Raw genomic sequence first — 18,557 nt, 5'->3', positions numbered from 1 at the left:
ATTAAATAGATAATCTGTTCACTGCCATCAAAAGTGTTAAAGCAGCATGTTAGACAACAGATGCTTGTGTTTTACAGAAATTCACTGGATGTATTGGATGTTCTGGAGGGCCAAGCACACTCACTTTCCCTGCCGATCAATGTTCAATCTGTTCACTTGGTAGCTGAAGACAGATGGCTGCTGGTGGAAAGTAAAACCAATAAGTGAGTGCAGTATGTTGTTTTACTCTTGAAGGTTCTCTTTTGTAATTTGCAAATCAGGGGTTAAACAAACAATGGAACTGTATATCTCTCTATATCACCGTCTGTATCTCTTGTTTCCCTTTCCCTGACACTCAGTCTGAAGAAGTGTCTCAGCCCAAAATGCCACCTATTCCTTTTCTCCAGAGATGCTACTTGACCCACTGAGTTTAGCTTTTTGTGTCTATCTTTGGTTTAAACCGGCATATGCAGCTCTTTCCTACACACACTGTCAATGAATCATTAGCACTGAATGTTGTCTCGATGACAAGTTTATTTGTGCTTCAAAAAGTGTGCTGAGATAGGCATAGTCGGCATAGGCGAGTTGGGCTGAAGAGCTGGTTAAGGGTTGGTTTCTATGCTGTATAACTCTATAAACCTACATTGTTAGGGTCCAGTAACATGCTGGTTACAGACCAGTAATGAGAGGCCAGGATGAATGATCAGGAGGGAAGAGTTTAAATCCCATCATGGAAACTGCGGAATTAAAATTCAGTTCATTAAATATATCTAAATGGCGATTATGGAGCGACCATTATTTTAGAATGAAATGCACCCTTCTCAGCTAGTTGGTTTTGTATGTAACTCCAGGCCCACCGTAGCCCAGCTGGCTGTTATTTCTGGCAGTTAGAGATAGAAAGTAAATATTGGCAGATTAGTAACAAGAAACGTTGATTGCTGTGAAGTAAATCATTTGTGATGCCAAAGTGGTATCCAGCAGTTTGCTTTTTACTCCAGAGTCCAGCATCTGCAGTCTCTGTGTCTTCTGTAGATAGTCTCCTTTGATGTCTTACAACCATCTAATCCGTTGTAGGAAAAAGTCTGATCCTGAATAACTATTTGATCAAAATAATTTAGGATAATCCAAAATTTAGGTTGCGAAAGCTACCAATTGCCAAAGAAAACCAATCAGTTCAACCTTTGATCTGATCACATGATTTGGTTGATTTTTTTCCAAATGATCGCAACCAACATTTTAACTTTTGGGGAAGATGAATGTAAAAATTGCATATATGGCATTATATTTACAAAATTCTATAATTCAAACCAAAACGAATTACTTGCTCAGTTGCTATTTATTTTATTTTTTCTTGACGATGAGTGCATTTATTGTCTGTTCCGGAAGCCTGATGTTGGAAGCCATCTTAAACCAATGCAGTTTGCATGGTGTTGTGCTTCTGCAATGGTATTAAGTAGGGAATTCCAAGTTAGTAAGTAACCCAGTGATATTGAAAAAAACATGAGGAATATTGGTAGGTTAAAACAAGTTTATTCCAAAGGTTGTGTTCCTTTCAGGGAGTTGTGTATGTATATCATGGGAATGCAGCAACTTGGTTCCCTTCAAGTTTATTGATCATTTGAATGTAAGGACAATTCATTTGTGATGTATTATAGTAGCTATCATGTTGGGAGTTGTTCTCCTGCCATTTTCAGCTTCCATGTTCAACGTTTGGGCTGTTTCACAAAGGCCTTGGTACCTTGTATATTTATGCCTTTCTGCATAAACCTACCTGACGGAAAATGAAACTTTCAGCAGAAATGAAAATCGAAACAGAACCTACAGGTACTTGAAATCTGAAACAACACAGAAAATGTTGGAAGCACTCAGCAATCAAGCAGCATCTGTGGAAAGGGAAACACAATTAATTGTTCAGTTCCATGACACTTCTCAGAACTGTCAAAGTGAGGAAATAAGATTTCAGTCGCAGAAAAAGTGGGGGAGAGGCAGGTCGAACCAAGGAAATATCTCTGAGAGGGTGAGAGCAAATGGGTTAACATGGTGGAAAAAAAACCCAAAGTGCTGGAGTAACTCAGCAGGTCAAGCAGCATCTCTGGAGAACATGGATAGATGACATTTTGGGTCATGACCTCGTAGGAGAGAGGAAAAGAGGAAAAAATAGGCATAACTTGAGATTTTGCAGTGAAGCAGTCAAAATATAGGAACAAAGAACCGCAGATGCTGGTTAATGCACAAAAGGGCACAAAGTGCTGGAGCAACTCATCGGGTCAAGCAGTATCTCTGGAGTACATGGATAGCTGATGCTTCGAGTCGAGACCCTTATTCAGGTTCATATGGTAGTTAGCAGCGTACTTTTTGTCTGCAAGATCCCTTCCTAATCTCATATTTACAACTTTAATTTCCCTGCTAATTTCTGCTGCTCCATTAAATATGTTAGGAGATGTCAGGATTGATGAAGTCCAATAAAATTTAGCTAGATATGTTGATAGATGGGTAAATGTTTTTGTTGCAGAATTATGTAAGTGAAACTGTGGATATAAACAGGAAATCTAAAGGAATGGGAGAGATGAAGAATTTTGATGATAAATCATAGCATTTGCTTGTGATAGTAATTCTAACTGGTAGCAACATTCCTCCTCATTAAGTTCAATAAAACGCATTGCAAGAATAAATCTAACTTGTAAATGTCATCAGTATCGTCAGTAAACTAAGAACCCCCTATATTGGCCACAGTATTTCAATACCAAATTCCCCAAACAAATCAGAAAGCAGAAAATGTCTGGTTAAAAATCTGATGTAAAAATAAAACATTCTGGGATCTGCAGCATCTGTAGAGAGAGAAACATGGTTAATTGATGAAAGGTCATCAACGGTAAAGATTCTCTTCTTCTCTCCAAAGATGATGCATGGTCTGAGAATTGCCAAAATGTTCTGTTTTTATTCTGATCTAATCACCCTGTAATCAATCTGACATCTTGTTTTCTCCCAATTATTAAGAAATAAATTGTTTCCACTTATGTTTCAGGAAGTTCCTCTTAACAAAGCCAATGTACATCGGATCTGACTTGTCAGATGCTTGTGAGCTGCATGCAATAAATGAGGAGCCAGTCCACACAGGATTTGGGATGACTACAGGTATGGGATTTACTCAGAGGTGGAAATACTGTAGGTGCATTTACTTTCTATTTATCACATCAAACAGCTGTGAACAGCCAAAGGTCTTCTGTACTCTATAAATACACAATCCAAGATTGTGTTCTTGCTGAGTTTAATTGTCAGTATGTTTCCAATGTCTGGGGTGTTGAGGGAGCAGATACAGGATTTGATGCTGACTGAACCCTGTCAACGAGAGTGAAATGGTATAAAAGATGGGCCATGCCTCAAGCCTTTTTGAAAATACCTCAGTCGCTTCCTTGGATAGTTACCACTTGTTAAAAGTGTTCAAATCCAACTTCATCATCAAGCAAATATGACATTTGACATGTAGAAGCCATTGTCAGGAATCATAATTGCCCTTATTCACAAGCTAAAGGAAAGGGATTTATGGTCCTCTCCAATTTAAACAACATCTTCAACCCCCTTTAATCTTGAATGCCAGTTTAAGATGAAAATCCAATTTCAACAGAAATAGCCCTTGTAATATTTTACCCAAATTGGCAAGCAGAAACTGCTTTGAATTAATTTCTTATTCATAAAGAGGACTAGATTGAAGTCCCATCCTCTCATGATATGAACCCAATGCCTGACCCTGGAAGTTGCTGCTCTTTTATGAAATCAGTACTTATTCTGTCTGTTTAATGAATTGTTCTTCAAACACTAATGATGAGCTGTCCTCCTTTGATTTTAGCCCTGGAACCTTTAAGCCCTTGTACAGTATCAAAGGAAGAATTGTCTTCGGTGAACCTCAGTGCCGCGCTGGGACAAAAGATTGCATCTCCAAATCGGATTTTATCTGATGAAAACAGCTATGCAACCATAGTTGTTGGATTTCCAGATCTTATGGTAAGGCACATATCAAAATAATAGGTTTCAGTTTGAGGAATAGATATTTTCTTGTCAGCACTTGAAAATGAATGGGGCTCTTCAGATTGCTCGTATTGGAACTGATGGTGTGAATCAGTGAGCTGTTTCTCATTTCCACTTTTCACTCAAGTAGTTGGAGTAAATGGTTTCATGTTCCCTGCCTAAAGCACTGCTTTCCTATTTAAACTCTGTTTACACAAGAGTAGCTCAGCACTACATTTGAGAAACAAATTTACCCTGTATTGGTAGTTTGTACATGCATCTCGGCACATGTTGCAATAATAAACCTATACCAAATAAAAACTCTTCATTTCTGGATTCTCAGAGGCTCGTTTTAGAGACTGAAATATAGGTATACTTCTCTGCACTGTGAAAAAGCAAGTGATCTGAATTGATATATGTGGGTGAGGACTGATCTAACTTTTTTTCCACGTGTTACATGAAACTAATCTCTGTGCCAGATTTTATTGGTAAGTTTTAATCAACATATTCTATTGGTGGATGGATTTTGTATATATACAGATAGTTCTGCTATTACACAATAGCTGTGTTCCAAAGAAACCTTGTGTTATAAAAAATCTCATTATAAAAATGTGTCAATGAGGTTAGGGGCCAATGTGGTTCAGATTCACAATAACATTTTTTTCCCCGCAGGACTTTAAAAAATAATGGTCTATGTAATAGAAATAAGTTTATTTTTGAGTAAAAAATACGAAAGGTTATATACGATCGCTTGCCAATTTTAATGCCCAATCTTGGTGAAAAAGATAGTGTGTGTTATTGAATGAATTATAGATTCATACATTCATTCATTCATTAATAAGATGAGGTTACATAGTGAAGGTGTGGGGCCGTTTTCTTGTTCTAGATTGAAATTATGTCCTAACTAATTCGGCCCACTTAATGCGAATCGTGTTCCCTAATTTTTCACTTACATTATATCCAATTTGTGTAATGGAAATGCATGCTACAGCAGTACTACCTGTATTTTCTTCATGGTGTGGTCAATTCTTCTTTGGTATTTCAAAGTTTTGATCATTGCTTAGTCAGTTGATTGAAATTAGATTACTATAATACAGTGCTATATGATTGTGTTGCACAGCATTTATGAAGGATTTCAGGACACCTACAAAATTTAAGATGTAACACCACAGGAGAGTAAATCCTGGAAATGAGAAAAGGCTGTTAATTTCAACATGCCAAGCAATGTAACTCGAGTTAGCCTTCCCCCAGCCCATTAAAAACAATCTAGCATAACCTGTAGAAGTAAGTTATCCTCAATCCTGGGAGGAATGGTATGAGGACCAAGGATTACCAGAGGTTCTATAAAAAGGAAAATAACAGTGACAGTTAATAACAAGTGTGTCTTGTTAGGCTTCTTCCTTTAATTATTATTTTTTTTAATTGATTACATCAAGTTTTATGCTAACGTTAAACTAATGTGTATCTCTGCAGTCTCCCAATGAAGTGTACACTTGGAAAAGAAGAGCTGAGTTGGATCAGACTTCTGCTAGTCCCTCAAGTGATAAGTTCTTCTCTGGAAGAAACCCATCTGGAAAAGTGAAACAGACCAACTGCATAACCCTGACAGGGATCAACCAGGTGATTCGAGCTGTTGCAGCCACAGAAGTGCCTCTGAGTGAAATCTACCCACAAGGTAAGTGTAGCACTGAGGTTCTGTTTACCCTGCCTTGAAATTGAAATGACATCCTATCAGATTCACGGTCTAATAAACTGAGTTTTTACATAATCATAATGATAGTTTTCAAGGAAAATCGTGACACCCACCTTTCATTGCCTCATTCCTACTGAATTGCTGACCACTCATCTTTCTTTGACTGCTCTATCTCTCTCCAAGCTGACCTCACTAGAAAAGATGGCGGCGCTGCCTTAGCAGCTGCGGCTCGCCTGCAGTCTGTCTGTTTTTTTAAAAAAAAATTTTGTGTTGTTCTTTTGTACTGTTTAGTTGATTTTTGGTTTATTATGTTGTGTATGTGGGAGGGGAACACGTTTTTGATCTCTTCCTTCGGAGGATGCGACTTCTTTTGTCGTATCCCCCGTCTCCGCCTGCGCCGTGGCCTAATGACGGAGCTGGCAGCCTCGGAGCTGGGGCAGCAGCAGCGGCCCGCCCGCCATCGGAGCTGGGACGGCGGTGGCAGCGGCTGGGACGGTGGCAGCGGCAGCGACAGCGGCGGCCTGGCCTCGGAGCTGGGGCGGCGGCAGCGGCGACCAGAACTCGGAGCTGGGGCACGTTCCGGCGGCAGCGGCCACTCGACCCGACCGCGGGCCCAGTGGACGACAGCGGCGGCTGGGACAGCGGCAGCGGCCTCGGCGCAGAGGGAGAATAAGAAGAGATGAGACAAAGACTTAAGACTTTTGCCTTCCACCACAGTGAGGAGGTGTCTGTTGAACTCACTGTGGTGGATGTTAATTTGTGTTTATAGTGTGTTTTGTCATTTTTACTATATGTAGGGCTGCAAGGCAACAAAATTTCGTTCAGACCGCAAGGTCTAAATGACAATAAAGGCTACTTGTTACTTGTTGTTACTTGTTCTTTCCCAACTTCCTATTGCTTGCTGAGGTGAGTGGTCCTCACAGTTCAAGCACTGACCTTCCTTTCAAAATCGAAATCCGTACACAATCCTTTGCCTTTGTTATTGACTGCTCTATCTCTCTCCAAGCTGACCTCACTAGAATCTTGATTATATCACCAAGACCAAGCCTATCTCTCCTTCTGCTTGCTGACCCATTTCCTCTAATCTCATAACACTGCAATGGCCTTAATGCAAGTCAGCAAATGCTTTCCCTCTGACTGACCATTGTACATTGTTCCTCCTTGACTTATTTGTAGCATTCAGCACACAGACCTCGCCATTCTCCTTGAATGCTTTAATCCCATTGTCTGGCTTGGCAGAATAACTGCTGTGATTCACTCTTAGCCGTGCAGTTATGGAGTAGAGCTTCCTAAGCCACAGCTCTTCCTCCTGCCCACCCTCACATTCCCATCAGCAGTTTTCCACAAGGATCCCAGCAACATTGCTTGGGGACATGAGATCTTTCCCAAGTGTACTGAAGTGGCTACCTCCAGTTTTCTATCATCATTCATGAATTTTCCAGCAAATGAAAAGCAGAAAAAAATGCAGATGGTGGTAACTTGAAATAAAAACAGAATAAGCTAGAAACACTCAACAGTACAAGCAGCATCTGTGGAAATGGCATGAGTAAACGTTTCAGGTCCAGGACTCTTAATCAGAATTCGAAAAAAGATAACATTAAATAGTTCCAGAAAATGAGAAAGCAATGATAGAACAAAGGGAGTATCTCTGACATAGGGTTGCCAACTTTCTCACTCTCAAATAAGGGACAAAAGCTCAAACTGTGGGACAAATTCCCGACGGCAATTCACTGACCGACTCGGCCGTGGCTGGGTGAACGATAAGTTAGCCCTGGTGCTGTACTGCACACGAGGCCCAGCTGAGGAGTTTAGGTCCGGGCTGCGCGACAGGTCACTCGAAAAGTCCGGCACCCCATCCAACTCATGATCCGATGATCAGCCATGAGAAGGAGGGGTGGTGGTGTCGGCGGTAAGTGAAGGTCTGAAGTTCGGACAGCTGGACGACTACGCCATTGCAGCACGCTCTGCAGAAGACCTCCAGGGCATCCTGAATGACCCAGGTCCTACATCAACCTCCACCCAACCAGCCATCTACCCAGCTCACTATAAAAGTGGACGACACCACTCTTGAAAACGTTGACCACTTCCCTTCCCTTCGCAGCATTCTTTCCTCAAAGCTGACCCAGCTCCGTTGTGCCAGCGGAGCCTACGCCAGAGTCAGGAAAAGAGTGTTTGAAGACCGAGACCTAAAGGCCCAAACAAAACTGCTGGTCTACAGATCCGGTGTCCTCTCCACCCTGTTGTATGGAGCCGAGTCATGGACAACCTACAGCAGGCACTGGAACAATACCATCAAAGATCCTTAGGAAAGATTCTGAGGATCAGCTGGGAGGACAAACGCACCAACATCAGCATTTTGGAGGAAGCCAACATGACCAGCATCACCACCACAATAATGCAGCACCAACTTCGATGGACTGGCCATGTCATCTGCATGTCCAACACGCGTTTCCCTAAACAAATCCTGTACTCTCAATTGAAGGAAGGTCAGCGAGTTCCCGGTGAGCTTAAAGGACAACATCAAGAATAGTCTGAAGAAATTCCACATCACATCAAGCAACTGGGAGCACATTACACTGGACAGGCGCTCCTGGAGGAAATCCATGCAGGAAACATAGAAACATAGAAATTAGGTGCAGGAGTAGGCCATTCGGCCCTTCGAGCCTGCACCGCCATTTAATATGATCATGGCTGATCATCCAACTCAGTATCCCGTACCTGCCTTCTCTCCATACCCTCTGATCCCCTTGGCCACAAGGGCCACATCTAACTCCCTCTTAAATATAGCCAATGAACTGGCCTCAACTACCCTCTGTGGCAGAGAGTTCCAGAGATTCACCACTCTCTGTGTGAAAAAAGTTCTCCTCATCTCGGTTTTAAAGGATTTCCCCCTTATCCTTAAGCTGTGACCCCTTGTCCTGGACTCCCCCAACATCGGGAACATTCTTCCTGCATCTAGCCTGTCCAACCCCTTAAGAATTTTGTAAGTTTCTATAAGATCCCCTCTCAATCTCCTAAATTCCAGAGAGTACAAACCAAGTCTATCCAGTCTTTCTTCATAAGACAGTCCTGACATCCCAGGAATCAGTCTGGTGAACCTTCTCTGCACTCCCTCTATGGCAATAATGTCCTTCCTCAGACTTGGAGACCAAAACTGCACGCAATACTCCAGGTGTGGTCTCACCAAGACGCTATACAACTGCAGTAGAACCTCCCTGCTCCTATACTCAAATCCTCTTGCTATGAAAGCCAACATGCCATTCGCTTTCTTTACTGCCTGCTGCACCTGCATGCCTAGGAAGGAGCTGCACGTCATGAAATAGAACTACGCCGTGTCATGGAAACATAGTAAATAGGTGCATTCATTGGCTCGAATCGTCCCCTATCAATAACCCGTGCCTGCCTTCTCCCCATATCCCTTGACTCCACTAGCCCCTAGAGCTCTATCTAACTCTCTCTGAAATTCATCCAGTGACTTGGCCTCCACTGCCCTCTATGGCATCGGGAATTCCATAAATTCACAACTTTGAGTGAAAAAGTTTTTTCTCATCTCGGTCTTAAATGACCTCCACTTTATTCTAAGACTGTGGCCCCTGGTTCTGGACTTGCCCAACATTGGGAACATTTTTCCTACATCTAGCTTGTCCAGTCCTTTTATAATTTTATATGTTTCTATAAGATCCCCCTCATCCTTCTAAACTTCAGTGAATATAAGCCTAGTCTTTCCTCATATGACAGTCCCGCCATCCCAGGGATCAATCTCGTGAACATGCGCTGTGCTGCCTCAATCACAAGGATGTCCTTCTTCAAATTAGGAGACCAAAACTCTACACAATACTCCAGATGTGGTCTCACCAGAGCCCTATACAACTGCAGAAGAACCTCTTTACTCCTATACTGAAATCCTCTTGTTATGAAGACCAACATTCCATTAGCTTTCTTCACTGCCTGTTGTACCTGTAAGTGACCGGTGTACAAGGACGCCCAGGTCTCGCTGCACCTCCCCCTTACCTAACCTAACCCCATTGAGATAATAATCTGCCCCCTTGTTTTTGCCGCCAAAGTGGATAACCTCACATTTATCTATATTATACTGCATCTGCCACACATCTGCCCACTCACTCAACCTGTCCAGGTCATCCTGCAACCTCCTAACATCCTCTTCACAGCTCACTCTGCCACCCAGCTTTGTGTCATCCGCAAACTTGCTAGTGTTGCTCCTAATTCCCTCTTCCAAGTCATTAATATATATGGTAAACAGTTACGGCCCCAACACCGAGCCTTGCGGCACTCCACTCGCCACCGCATTCTGAAAAGGACCCGTTCACTCCTACTCTTTGCTTCCGGTCTGCCAACCAATTTTCTATCCATATCAACACCCTACCCCCAATACCATGTGCTCTAATGTTAGTCACTAGTCTCCCGTGCGGGACCTTATCAAAGGCTTTCTGAAAGTCTAGATACACTACATCCACTGGCACCCCTTCATCCATTTTACTTGTCACATCCTCAAAAAATTCCAGAAGATTAGTCAAGCATGATTTCCCTTTCATAAATCCATGTTGACTTAGACTAATTCTTTTACTGCTATGCAAATGCCCCATTATTACCTCTTTAATAATTGACTCCAGCATCTTTCCCACCACCGAAGTCAGGCTAACTGGTTTGTAACTGAGGACCCCGTGGGATGCAGACCATCAGGTTTAGGGGATTTATCATCCTTCAGTCCCATTAGCCTACCCAATACTATTTCTCGCCTAATGACAATTTCTTTCAGTTCCTCTACCCTCTTAGATCCTCTGTCCTGCAGTACATCTGGGAGATTGTTTGTGTCTTCCTTAGTGAAGACAGATCCGAAGTACCTATTCAACTCTTCTGCCATTTCCTTGTTGCCCATAATAATTTAACCCGGTGTCGCAGAGTCAAAGCGACAGCATCGTAAGGAGAGAGAGAAGGGGGCTTGACGACTACCAAGCACCGCCTGTCTCCACTCCCCACGTTGCACCAAGGTGTGTAGATCACAGATCGGCCTCTACAGACATCTGCAGACCCACAAGTAGACGACCCTATGGAGAGGACAGTCATACTCGTTTCAAGTGACCGCTGATGATGATATCAATTGAACCCTGAACTGCATTCCTGACCTCAAAAATCCTGACTTTCTGTTCAATGCTGTCTTGATGTCAAGAGCAGTGACTCTCTCTTCACCTCTGGGATGTTCCTTCAGGCAATGCAGCACTTCCTCATTACCTCACTGGAAGGCCAGCCCTGATTCTGCCACAGACATTGGTCTTGAACTAATGAGCTTCACAGTCAAGGACCTCCTCCATTTACACATCAATGAGATGCTGAACTTAGATGTCAAGCTATTTTGTTCATGCTTTAGAAAAAAAACATTTAGAGCATCAGTCTCATCCTTCTGGTCCTTGAAATCTGCTAATGATAACCGGGCTCTATTTGACCACGAAAGACTCAGCAATTAAACTTGGCAGTTGAAAGGTTCCAGGTAATGAATGTTTCATTCAACAACTGAATCCTATACAGTGCATTAAATAGTACAATACTTGAAATGAAAATTAAAATGAAGTATCGTTACCGTTCATTTATTTTAAGTAATGATGGTGTGGGGCGATAATAACCTTCCATTGTCTATGTACTGCTCAACTTTGCTCTTATGAGCTACAGGTTTGTTTTCTTTTTTGGTAGATGTGAAAGCTCCAGTTACTGCGGGATTCTTGGAAGTAACAGACTTGAACACTAAGAAGATTAAATATATTCCTATTCCCAGGTGAGCAAACTGCTAAATGGGATAGTTTTAGAAACGTGGGCCATTCTGCCATGCAGTTTACCTTCCCAAATGTGGCTGGGTTTTTTTTATCTTGCCTTCATCTACTGTATCACGAATCCAACAAAAATGTTTGTGTATTTAAAAATTTTAATATGACGTCCCAGTCTCATATTTCATGAAGGGAGTTGAAATTTGCACTTTCCTTTGTATGAAAAGGAAATTTGGCTTTAAATGCAGCTTGGTCATCCTCTCACTTTTTGGACAATTATTCTGCTCGCAGTTATTTCAGGTGCAAAAGTGAAAATCACAGATGGGAAATTTTGGGGAACCTACCAGTGGTGTTGCCATTTTAAGGACTAAGAAAATGGAATATACTCACCAATAAACCTAATAGAGAATCTTGGGAGTAACTTTTTATCCAGAGAGCCAACTGGAAGAACAACATGCATTTAAGAGGGAGTTGCCTAAGGAGAAAGGAACAGAGTATGATGATTGGATTGGATAAAGAGGGCCGGCTTATTTAGAAGATAAAAAATCACCTTGATATCTTGGTTCAAATGGATAGTTTTTACGTTTATGTTCAATGCGTTTTCTAATTATGTTTTGTACTAATGTCTTGTTTTTATTGCACTGTCTTTCATTGTTTTAGAAATGTTGTATAACATGTATCATTTATATTTTTGTGTGTTTGTCTGAGTCTACATGCTTGAGATGTTGCTGCAAGATTTTAATTATATCTGTACCTCGCCGTACTTATGCAAAGACAATAGACTTGACTTGATTCGTAATTATGCATAACTGATCCCAATATATTTTCTGAGCAATAGAGCCTCCTTGTCTGGGATACCCATTTGGAAAATTGTCCTTGCATATCTGTTGGGATTGAGCTGGTGCAGAACTGGTGTATGGGTTTGGTGATTTCAGACCTGCTAGCTGTACTGATACAACTGTGCAAATTTTCTTTCTTGCAGGCCTCGCTCTGTCTCCCCATACACTCAATGGGTGTCTCAGATTTCAGACACAGAAGTCCTGATAGCACCCGTGGGGGCTGGAGGAGTGGTGACCGTGGATTTGGGAGGACACGTCCGGCTTTGGGAGACTGGATTTGATCACTTGCAGCGCTCCCTCCTGGAGTGGAGGAGTATGATTGGACAGCAGGATGGGCGACCTATACAGGTACACAGTAAGGAGCAACAGTCTGCTCAGGCTGAAACCTTTTTTAAACTTGCTTTTATATAACATCTTTCACAACTTTAGGTCACCCAATAACGGATTGTTGTTTAATTATGTTATGATGTAGGAAACATGGGAGCCATTTTGTACACTGCAAGCTCCCACCAGGTGAGATGGTAATGACAGGACTTTTTTACACTTTGTAATAAAGCCTGGGAAACATAGAGTACAGAATAAGGCCGTTCAGTCTGCTGTCTCACTGGAGAAAAGAAAACCCGCAGGGTGTTATTCTCTACTTGGAACAGGGTATTACCTTCCTTTAACTAATTTTTAACGGTGTTTGTGATGTCCTGAGATGTTGAAATGTGTGAAGTGAACCCTCTCACTTCCCATATTAAATTACAGATGGGAAGAATCACAAAATAACTTGTGTCTTTGCAATGTCCTGGCATCATAGTCATAGAGATACAGCGAGGAAACAGACTCTTCAGCCCATCGACTATCTAGCACCCATTTACACTAATTCTACATTAAACGTAGATTAATCTCATTTATATTCACATAACATTCCCATCAACTCCCCTCACATTATGCCACTCACCTAGAGAATTTACAGCAGCCAATTAACCAACCAACCAGCGATGAAGTACTCCTTTCTGCCTTTCGTGGAGACCGCTCCCTCGACGACCTCTTGGTTCACTAATCCCTTCCCACCAAAACCACCCCTCCACAGATACATCCCCTGCAACCACAGGAGCTGTGGTCCCTATACTGCCTCCCACACATCCATCCAGGGACCAAATGCAAACTGGAGGAACAGCACCACATATTTCACTTGGCTAGCTTACAATCCAATGATATAAACATTGAATTCTCCAATTTTAGATAACTAACCTACAAACAACCCTTTTTATCCCCTCCCCTCACTCTCTCCATCTTCCCTGTGTCCCACCTCAACTTGCACCCTTTTCTCCCCTTCTCTTTTCTCCCCTCCCTTCCACCTATATTCCTTCATCTGGCTCACAATTTAAAACCCTTCTATCCTTATCACACACCTTTTGTCTTTTTAGCTCTGTACAACAATCTGCCATCGGAAAATCCCTCACCTGTATCCACCTGTCACTTGCCAGGTTTTGTTCCGCCCCTCCACTCTTCCAGCTTTCTTTCCCCACTACCACAATCAGTTTGAAGAAAGGTCCCAACCCGAAACGTCACTTACCCATGTTTTCCAGAGATGCTGGCTTGCCCGCTGAGTTACCTCGGCAATCTGTGTCTTATTTTATAAACCAACATCTGAAGTTCCTTGCGTCTATGAGAAGTGGGTCATGGATGAAAGCTACCAGCAGATGGTGCAGTGTATCCTGTCTAACACAACACTGATCTGAAGTACAGGCATGCCAGAATAGTTGCCAGGCTGGTCACCCCAGCCACACGAGGAGGGGCCGTGACACTTGTATTTTTGCCTGTTTGGATGCTGAGATTCAAGCCACTGCTGGCTTGTTCACTGAATGGCCAAGGGGATGAACATTGAACATTCCCCCCCCCCCCCCTCCTCCCCACTGAACAAAAGCAAACCCTGGAGAGGATATACCATTTGATAAGTGCAGACGTCATAAATGAAATTCACCACCATCTACCTACCATCTACCTCATTGGAGACCCATGGACTATCTTGTATCGGACCTTACTGGATTTTACCTTGCACCAAATGTTATTCCCTTATCCTGTATCTGTACACTGTGGACGGCTTGATAGTAATCATGTATAGTCTTTTCACTGACTGGATAGCACAGAAGAAGAAAAGTTTGCACTATACCTTGGTACACACAACAATAATGAACTAAACTAAACACTGTTTTCAAAGTGTCAACATACTATTTAGTCAATTAAAACAAGGTCTATTTGAAGGTTAGGGCCTCAAACCCAGTGCAGAAACCTTGATCTACTGGGCTGCAGGAATCCTCAGTCCTGTTCAATGCCTCCAGAACTTGGGCTATCTACAGCAGGCAACTTAGGACAGTCGAAAAATCCATCCAACACCCTGTGCAAAATCCTTTATATTCACTGCAAAGAAGACCAAACTAATGTCAGTGCCCTGTCCCATGCCACTTGTTCATGGAAATCCCTAGCCCATGACTCCTCCACTGGGGACCATTGGGGATGGCACCAAGAATCTTGAGCATTGCAAACACACAGAAGCTTTGTATGCACTGTCATCAACTATCTTTCCCTCCCATGACCCACCCTCTCTGCATTAGTCATATACATCGCCACACTTGGGTTAAGAGTGTTAAATTGCCATATGCATCAAGACCAGGACAATGAAGTTCTTTCTTGCAGCAGCTTTACAGACACATTACATGTACAACATAACAAATAAATAAACAATAAATTATTAGTTATTCTAAGTAAACCAGACCATGATAGTACAAGCCAAAATACATGGTGCAACCTTAACTGCATACTGTAGTTCATAGTAGTTCAGTGCCGAGGTAGGGTAGTGGTTAGGTTTGTTCAAGAACATGATGGTTGATGGAAATAAACTGTTCTTGAACCTGGAGATATCAGTTCTCAGGCTCCTGTACTTTATCCCCATGGTAGCAGCGAGAAGACAGCATGGCCAAGGTGGTGTGGGTCTTTGATGATATTCGATGCCTTCTTTGGGTACTGCTTCCAGGAAGGAGATCCCTTCAATGCTGGGGAGGTCAATTTTTCACGACATGAAGTGAAATCAAATCATCCAAGGACTGTTTAAAAGAAAGAAAATGATCCTATTTCTAAACGATGACAGATAAATTCATTATCTTTGAAACTGCCGAGAATGTAAAAGAATAAGTTCACAGGGATTTGGATGGAATCTACCAATGGTTTAAGAAGGGGGTCAGGCAATAAATTGTAAACTTATTTAGGTGGAGTTTTCAAATAAATTAATGCAATTTGGAAATAAAACAGGACGTGTATAGTACAGTACTCTCTCTCTCTCTCAATGTTCAGGATAGTTCCACAAGATCCTGCGGCACTTCTTAAGAAGAGCAGGGGAATGCTCCCACGCATCCTATTCACTACCAAACCAGCGCACTCGGGCATGGTGTGAATACTCAGTACCCGAAACAGCATCTGTGAAAAGAGAAACAGAGTAAAAGATTTCAAGTTAGGACACATGTATCGGAGTAACTCAGCAGGTCAGGCAGCATCTCTAGAGAACATGGAAAGGTGATGGGTTCGACACTTCAGACATTTTTTGTCTTTGTTTGTAAACCAGCATTTACTAAAGACTTCAAGTCTTTGACCTGCTGAATGTTTTCAGCATTTTTTTTTTTTAATTTCAGATTTCTATCATGTGCAACATCTTTGATTGTCACTATGACATTGGGATCTTACTGGGCGCATTCCCTAAGTACAGTAATGACCACACTCAAGTACTTTAAAATTGCTGTTATCTAACTTGTGACGTGTTGAGGTCAGGAAAACTGCTTTATTAATGCAACTTTCTGTACTGTGGAACAAGGAAAGGTGACCACTTCCTTTGTCACATGCTCAACATGAAGCAACTTTTTTCAGCATCAGGCTAACAAATTGTTCTGAAATGGCAAGGAATGAATCAACTCTGTAGGTTCCCCATTGTGTTGCCCCTGTTGCAAGCTGTGGTGAAGCAGCACCACCACCTTCTGGTTGTGGGCTGTAACTATGCAAGTACGTACTGTTCTGGCATCATACAGACAGCACCCAAGCCCAACTCTGAGGCAATGGCTCTATTTGCTGCACAATTCTGCCACAAACAATCATTCACCTGTACAACACGGGAATAGGCCATTTGGCCCAATTAGTCCATGCCAACCAAGTTCTCATTCTTGGCCAGAACCATTTGCTTGCATTTGACCTATAGAACATGGAACATTATAGCACAAAAACAAGTCCTTTGGTGCAGACAGAATGTGTAGAAAGGAACTGCAGATGCTGGTTGAAACCAAAGATAGACACAAAAAGCTGGAGTAACTCAGTGGGATAGGAATATGTGATGTTTTGGGTTGAGAGAACCTATTTCTCCAGAGATGCTATCTGACCTGCTGAGTTACTCCAGCTTTTTGTGTCTACCCTTTGGTGCAGGATGTCTCTGCTGCCCATGATGCCAATTTAAACTATCCATCCGCCTGCATATGGTATATATCCCTCCATTCCATTTCTGTTCACGAGCCTATCTTAATTATTCTTAAAAGTGGCTGTCACGTCTGCTTCTAAAACCACCTCCTAAAGCATGTTCCAGGCACCTACCTTTCTCTGAAATAAAAACTTACCTGCACATCTCCTTTAAACTTTGCTCCTCTCACCTTAAAGCTATGCACCCTAGTATTTGACATTTTTGCCCTGATTTTTATCTTGTCTCTCATAATTGTACGTACATTTATCGTCGTCCCTTAGTCCCCAAAACTCGAGAGGATGCTCCTGTTTCCTTCCATTTCCCAAAGACATGCGGCTTGCTGGGTTAATTGCCATTGTAAATTGCCCCAAGTTATATATGAGTGGTAGAATTTAGGGTGAGTTGATTAGCTGAAGCAGAATGTTAGTTGGCATGGTTGGTATAGACTCGGAGAGCCAATGGCCTGGTTCTGTACTGTATCTCTAAAACATAAGCACCCACTTTCATCAAGCACTTCATGCAGTTTCAGGTTACCATGCAGTGTTGTGATGCCTTGACACAATGGATGTGCCTCAAAGAACAGTCGTCTAGGGCTATGACACCGGCGCCATTTGTCGTTGAGGTGTTGCACAGGGACTGGGGATGAACCTGAGGCAATGAATTGAACACTTTTGCAGCTTCACAGCGAAGGAGGCATTCTACAGTGGCACCTGCCAGCACAGGTGGTCTGCCTTCTCCCCATGCCAGCACTGGTGATCCACCCCTCTGCACTGGCAGTTCATGCTCTCCACACTGGCTACCTGCCATCTCCCACAATGGCAGCCTAAACCCTCCCCTGCACAGGAAGCTTGTGTGCCCCACACGGAAGCCTGTCCCTCAACATTACCATGTCAGTCCCAAAGGCTGCACCCTGCACTGGCCATGATCCCTCACTCTGCCTGCAGTGACAGAGGCTGATCCATGAGGGTATCCCTTGTCCAGTTGCATGGCAGGTGTACGTTTCAACGACCGGAGTCCAGTTTGCTGAGGCTCAGTATGCTAAATGGAAGAGTTATGCTGTGGGAAAGATATGATTGGAAATAGAGGTTGAGAATTCTGTCAATGGTTGCTATGTGTCAATTTTTTAATTGGTTAATGACAAAATCCTGCCAGGAAGATGTACAAAGCACCTGTTTCTCAGGCTACCACTGGATCCTTTTCCTCTCCATGACTTTTCCTTGCTTACCATCTTAACAAAAGAAGAAGTTGGCATTTAAATTCTTGCCTTTCATATTCTTTTCAGAGACATGCTTGAACCCAGAGCCTTTTGACCCAGAGGCAAGTGTGTCATAAACTGAAAGATTGTAAGAGTAGCATTCAAAGATATTAACATAATTGGATAACGAGTTTGGGTGTGTATCCTGGATCGGTTCCTTCCCTCTAGCCTGCAGTGTTACTTGTTTTTTGTTGCTCTGCATTGCATTGCATGACTGGTTCCAGGCCTACTTGTGGATCAGTGATCTCCTGTACAGGCACGGCCGAGTCCCAGATCAGAACCTCGGCTCTTCTTATTTTCTCTCCAGTAACTGTTTGACTTCCTCTTCTTTTTCTGTGAAGTGGAAATGTCAAATAGGAAAGATATAGTTTTAAGGCATGATGCGGAAAGTTTAAACAAGATTTATGAGGCACATTTAGAGAGTACTAGTTTCCTGGAGTGCACTGCCAGCAGAGGTGGTGGAACAACATTTAAGAAGCATTGAGGCTGACAGATGGGATTAGTTTGGAATGACGTCACACTGGCA

General features: G+C 42.5%; 1 protein-coding gene across 1 annotated transcript in view; it reads left to right on the top strand.

The window, feature by feature from the left end:
- Positions 1-18,557, top strand: part of vwa8 (von Willebrand factor A domain containing 8) — a 206,176-nt gene that overhangs the window by 149,650 nt on the left and 37,969 nt on the right. The window contains exons 32-37 of the mRNA XM_055644777.1: positions 78-203; positions 3,005-3,114; positions 3,827-3,981; positions 5,458-5,659; positions 11,384-11,465; positions 12,437-12,641. Coding sequence (XP_055500752.1) covers positions 78-203; positions 3,005-3,114; positions 3,827-3,981; positions 5,458-5,659; positions 11,384-11,465; positions 12,437-12,641 — 880 coding nt within the window. The remainder of the gene's footprint in view (positions 1-77; positions 204-3,004; positions 3,115-3,826; positions 3,982-5,457; positions 5,660-11,383; positions 11,466-12,436; positions 12,642-18,557) is intronic.

The sequence above is a fragment of the Leucoraja erinacea genome, chromosome 13, assembly GCF_028641065.1.
Source record: "Leucoraja erinacea ecotype New England chromosome 13, Leri_hhj_1, whole genome shotgun sequence".
Lineage (NCBI taxonomy): Eukaryota > Metazoa > Chordata > Chondrichthyes > Rajiformes > Rajidae > Leucoraja > Leucoraja erinaceus.
Note: the sequence above shows the minus strand (reverse complement) of the source record. Positions and strands in the feature narration are given on the sequence as shown.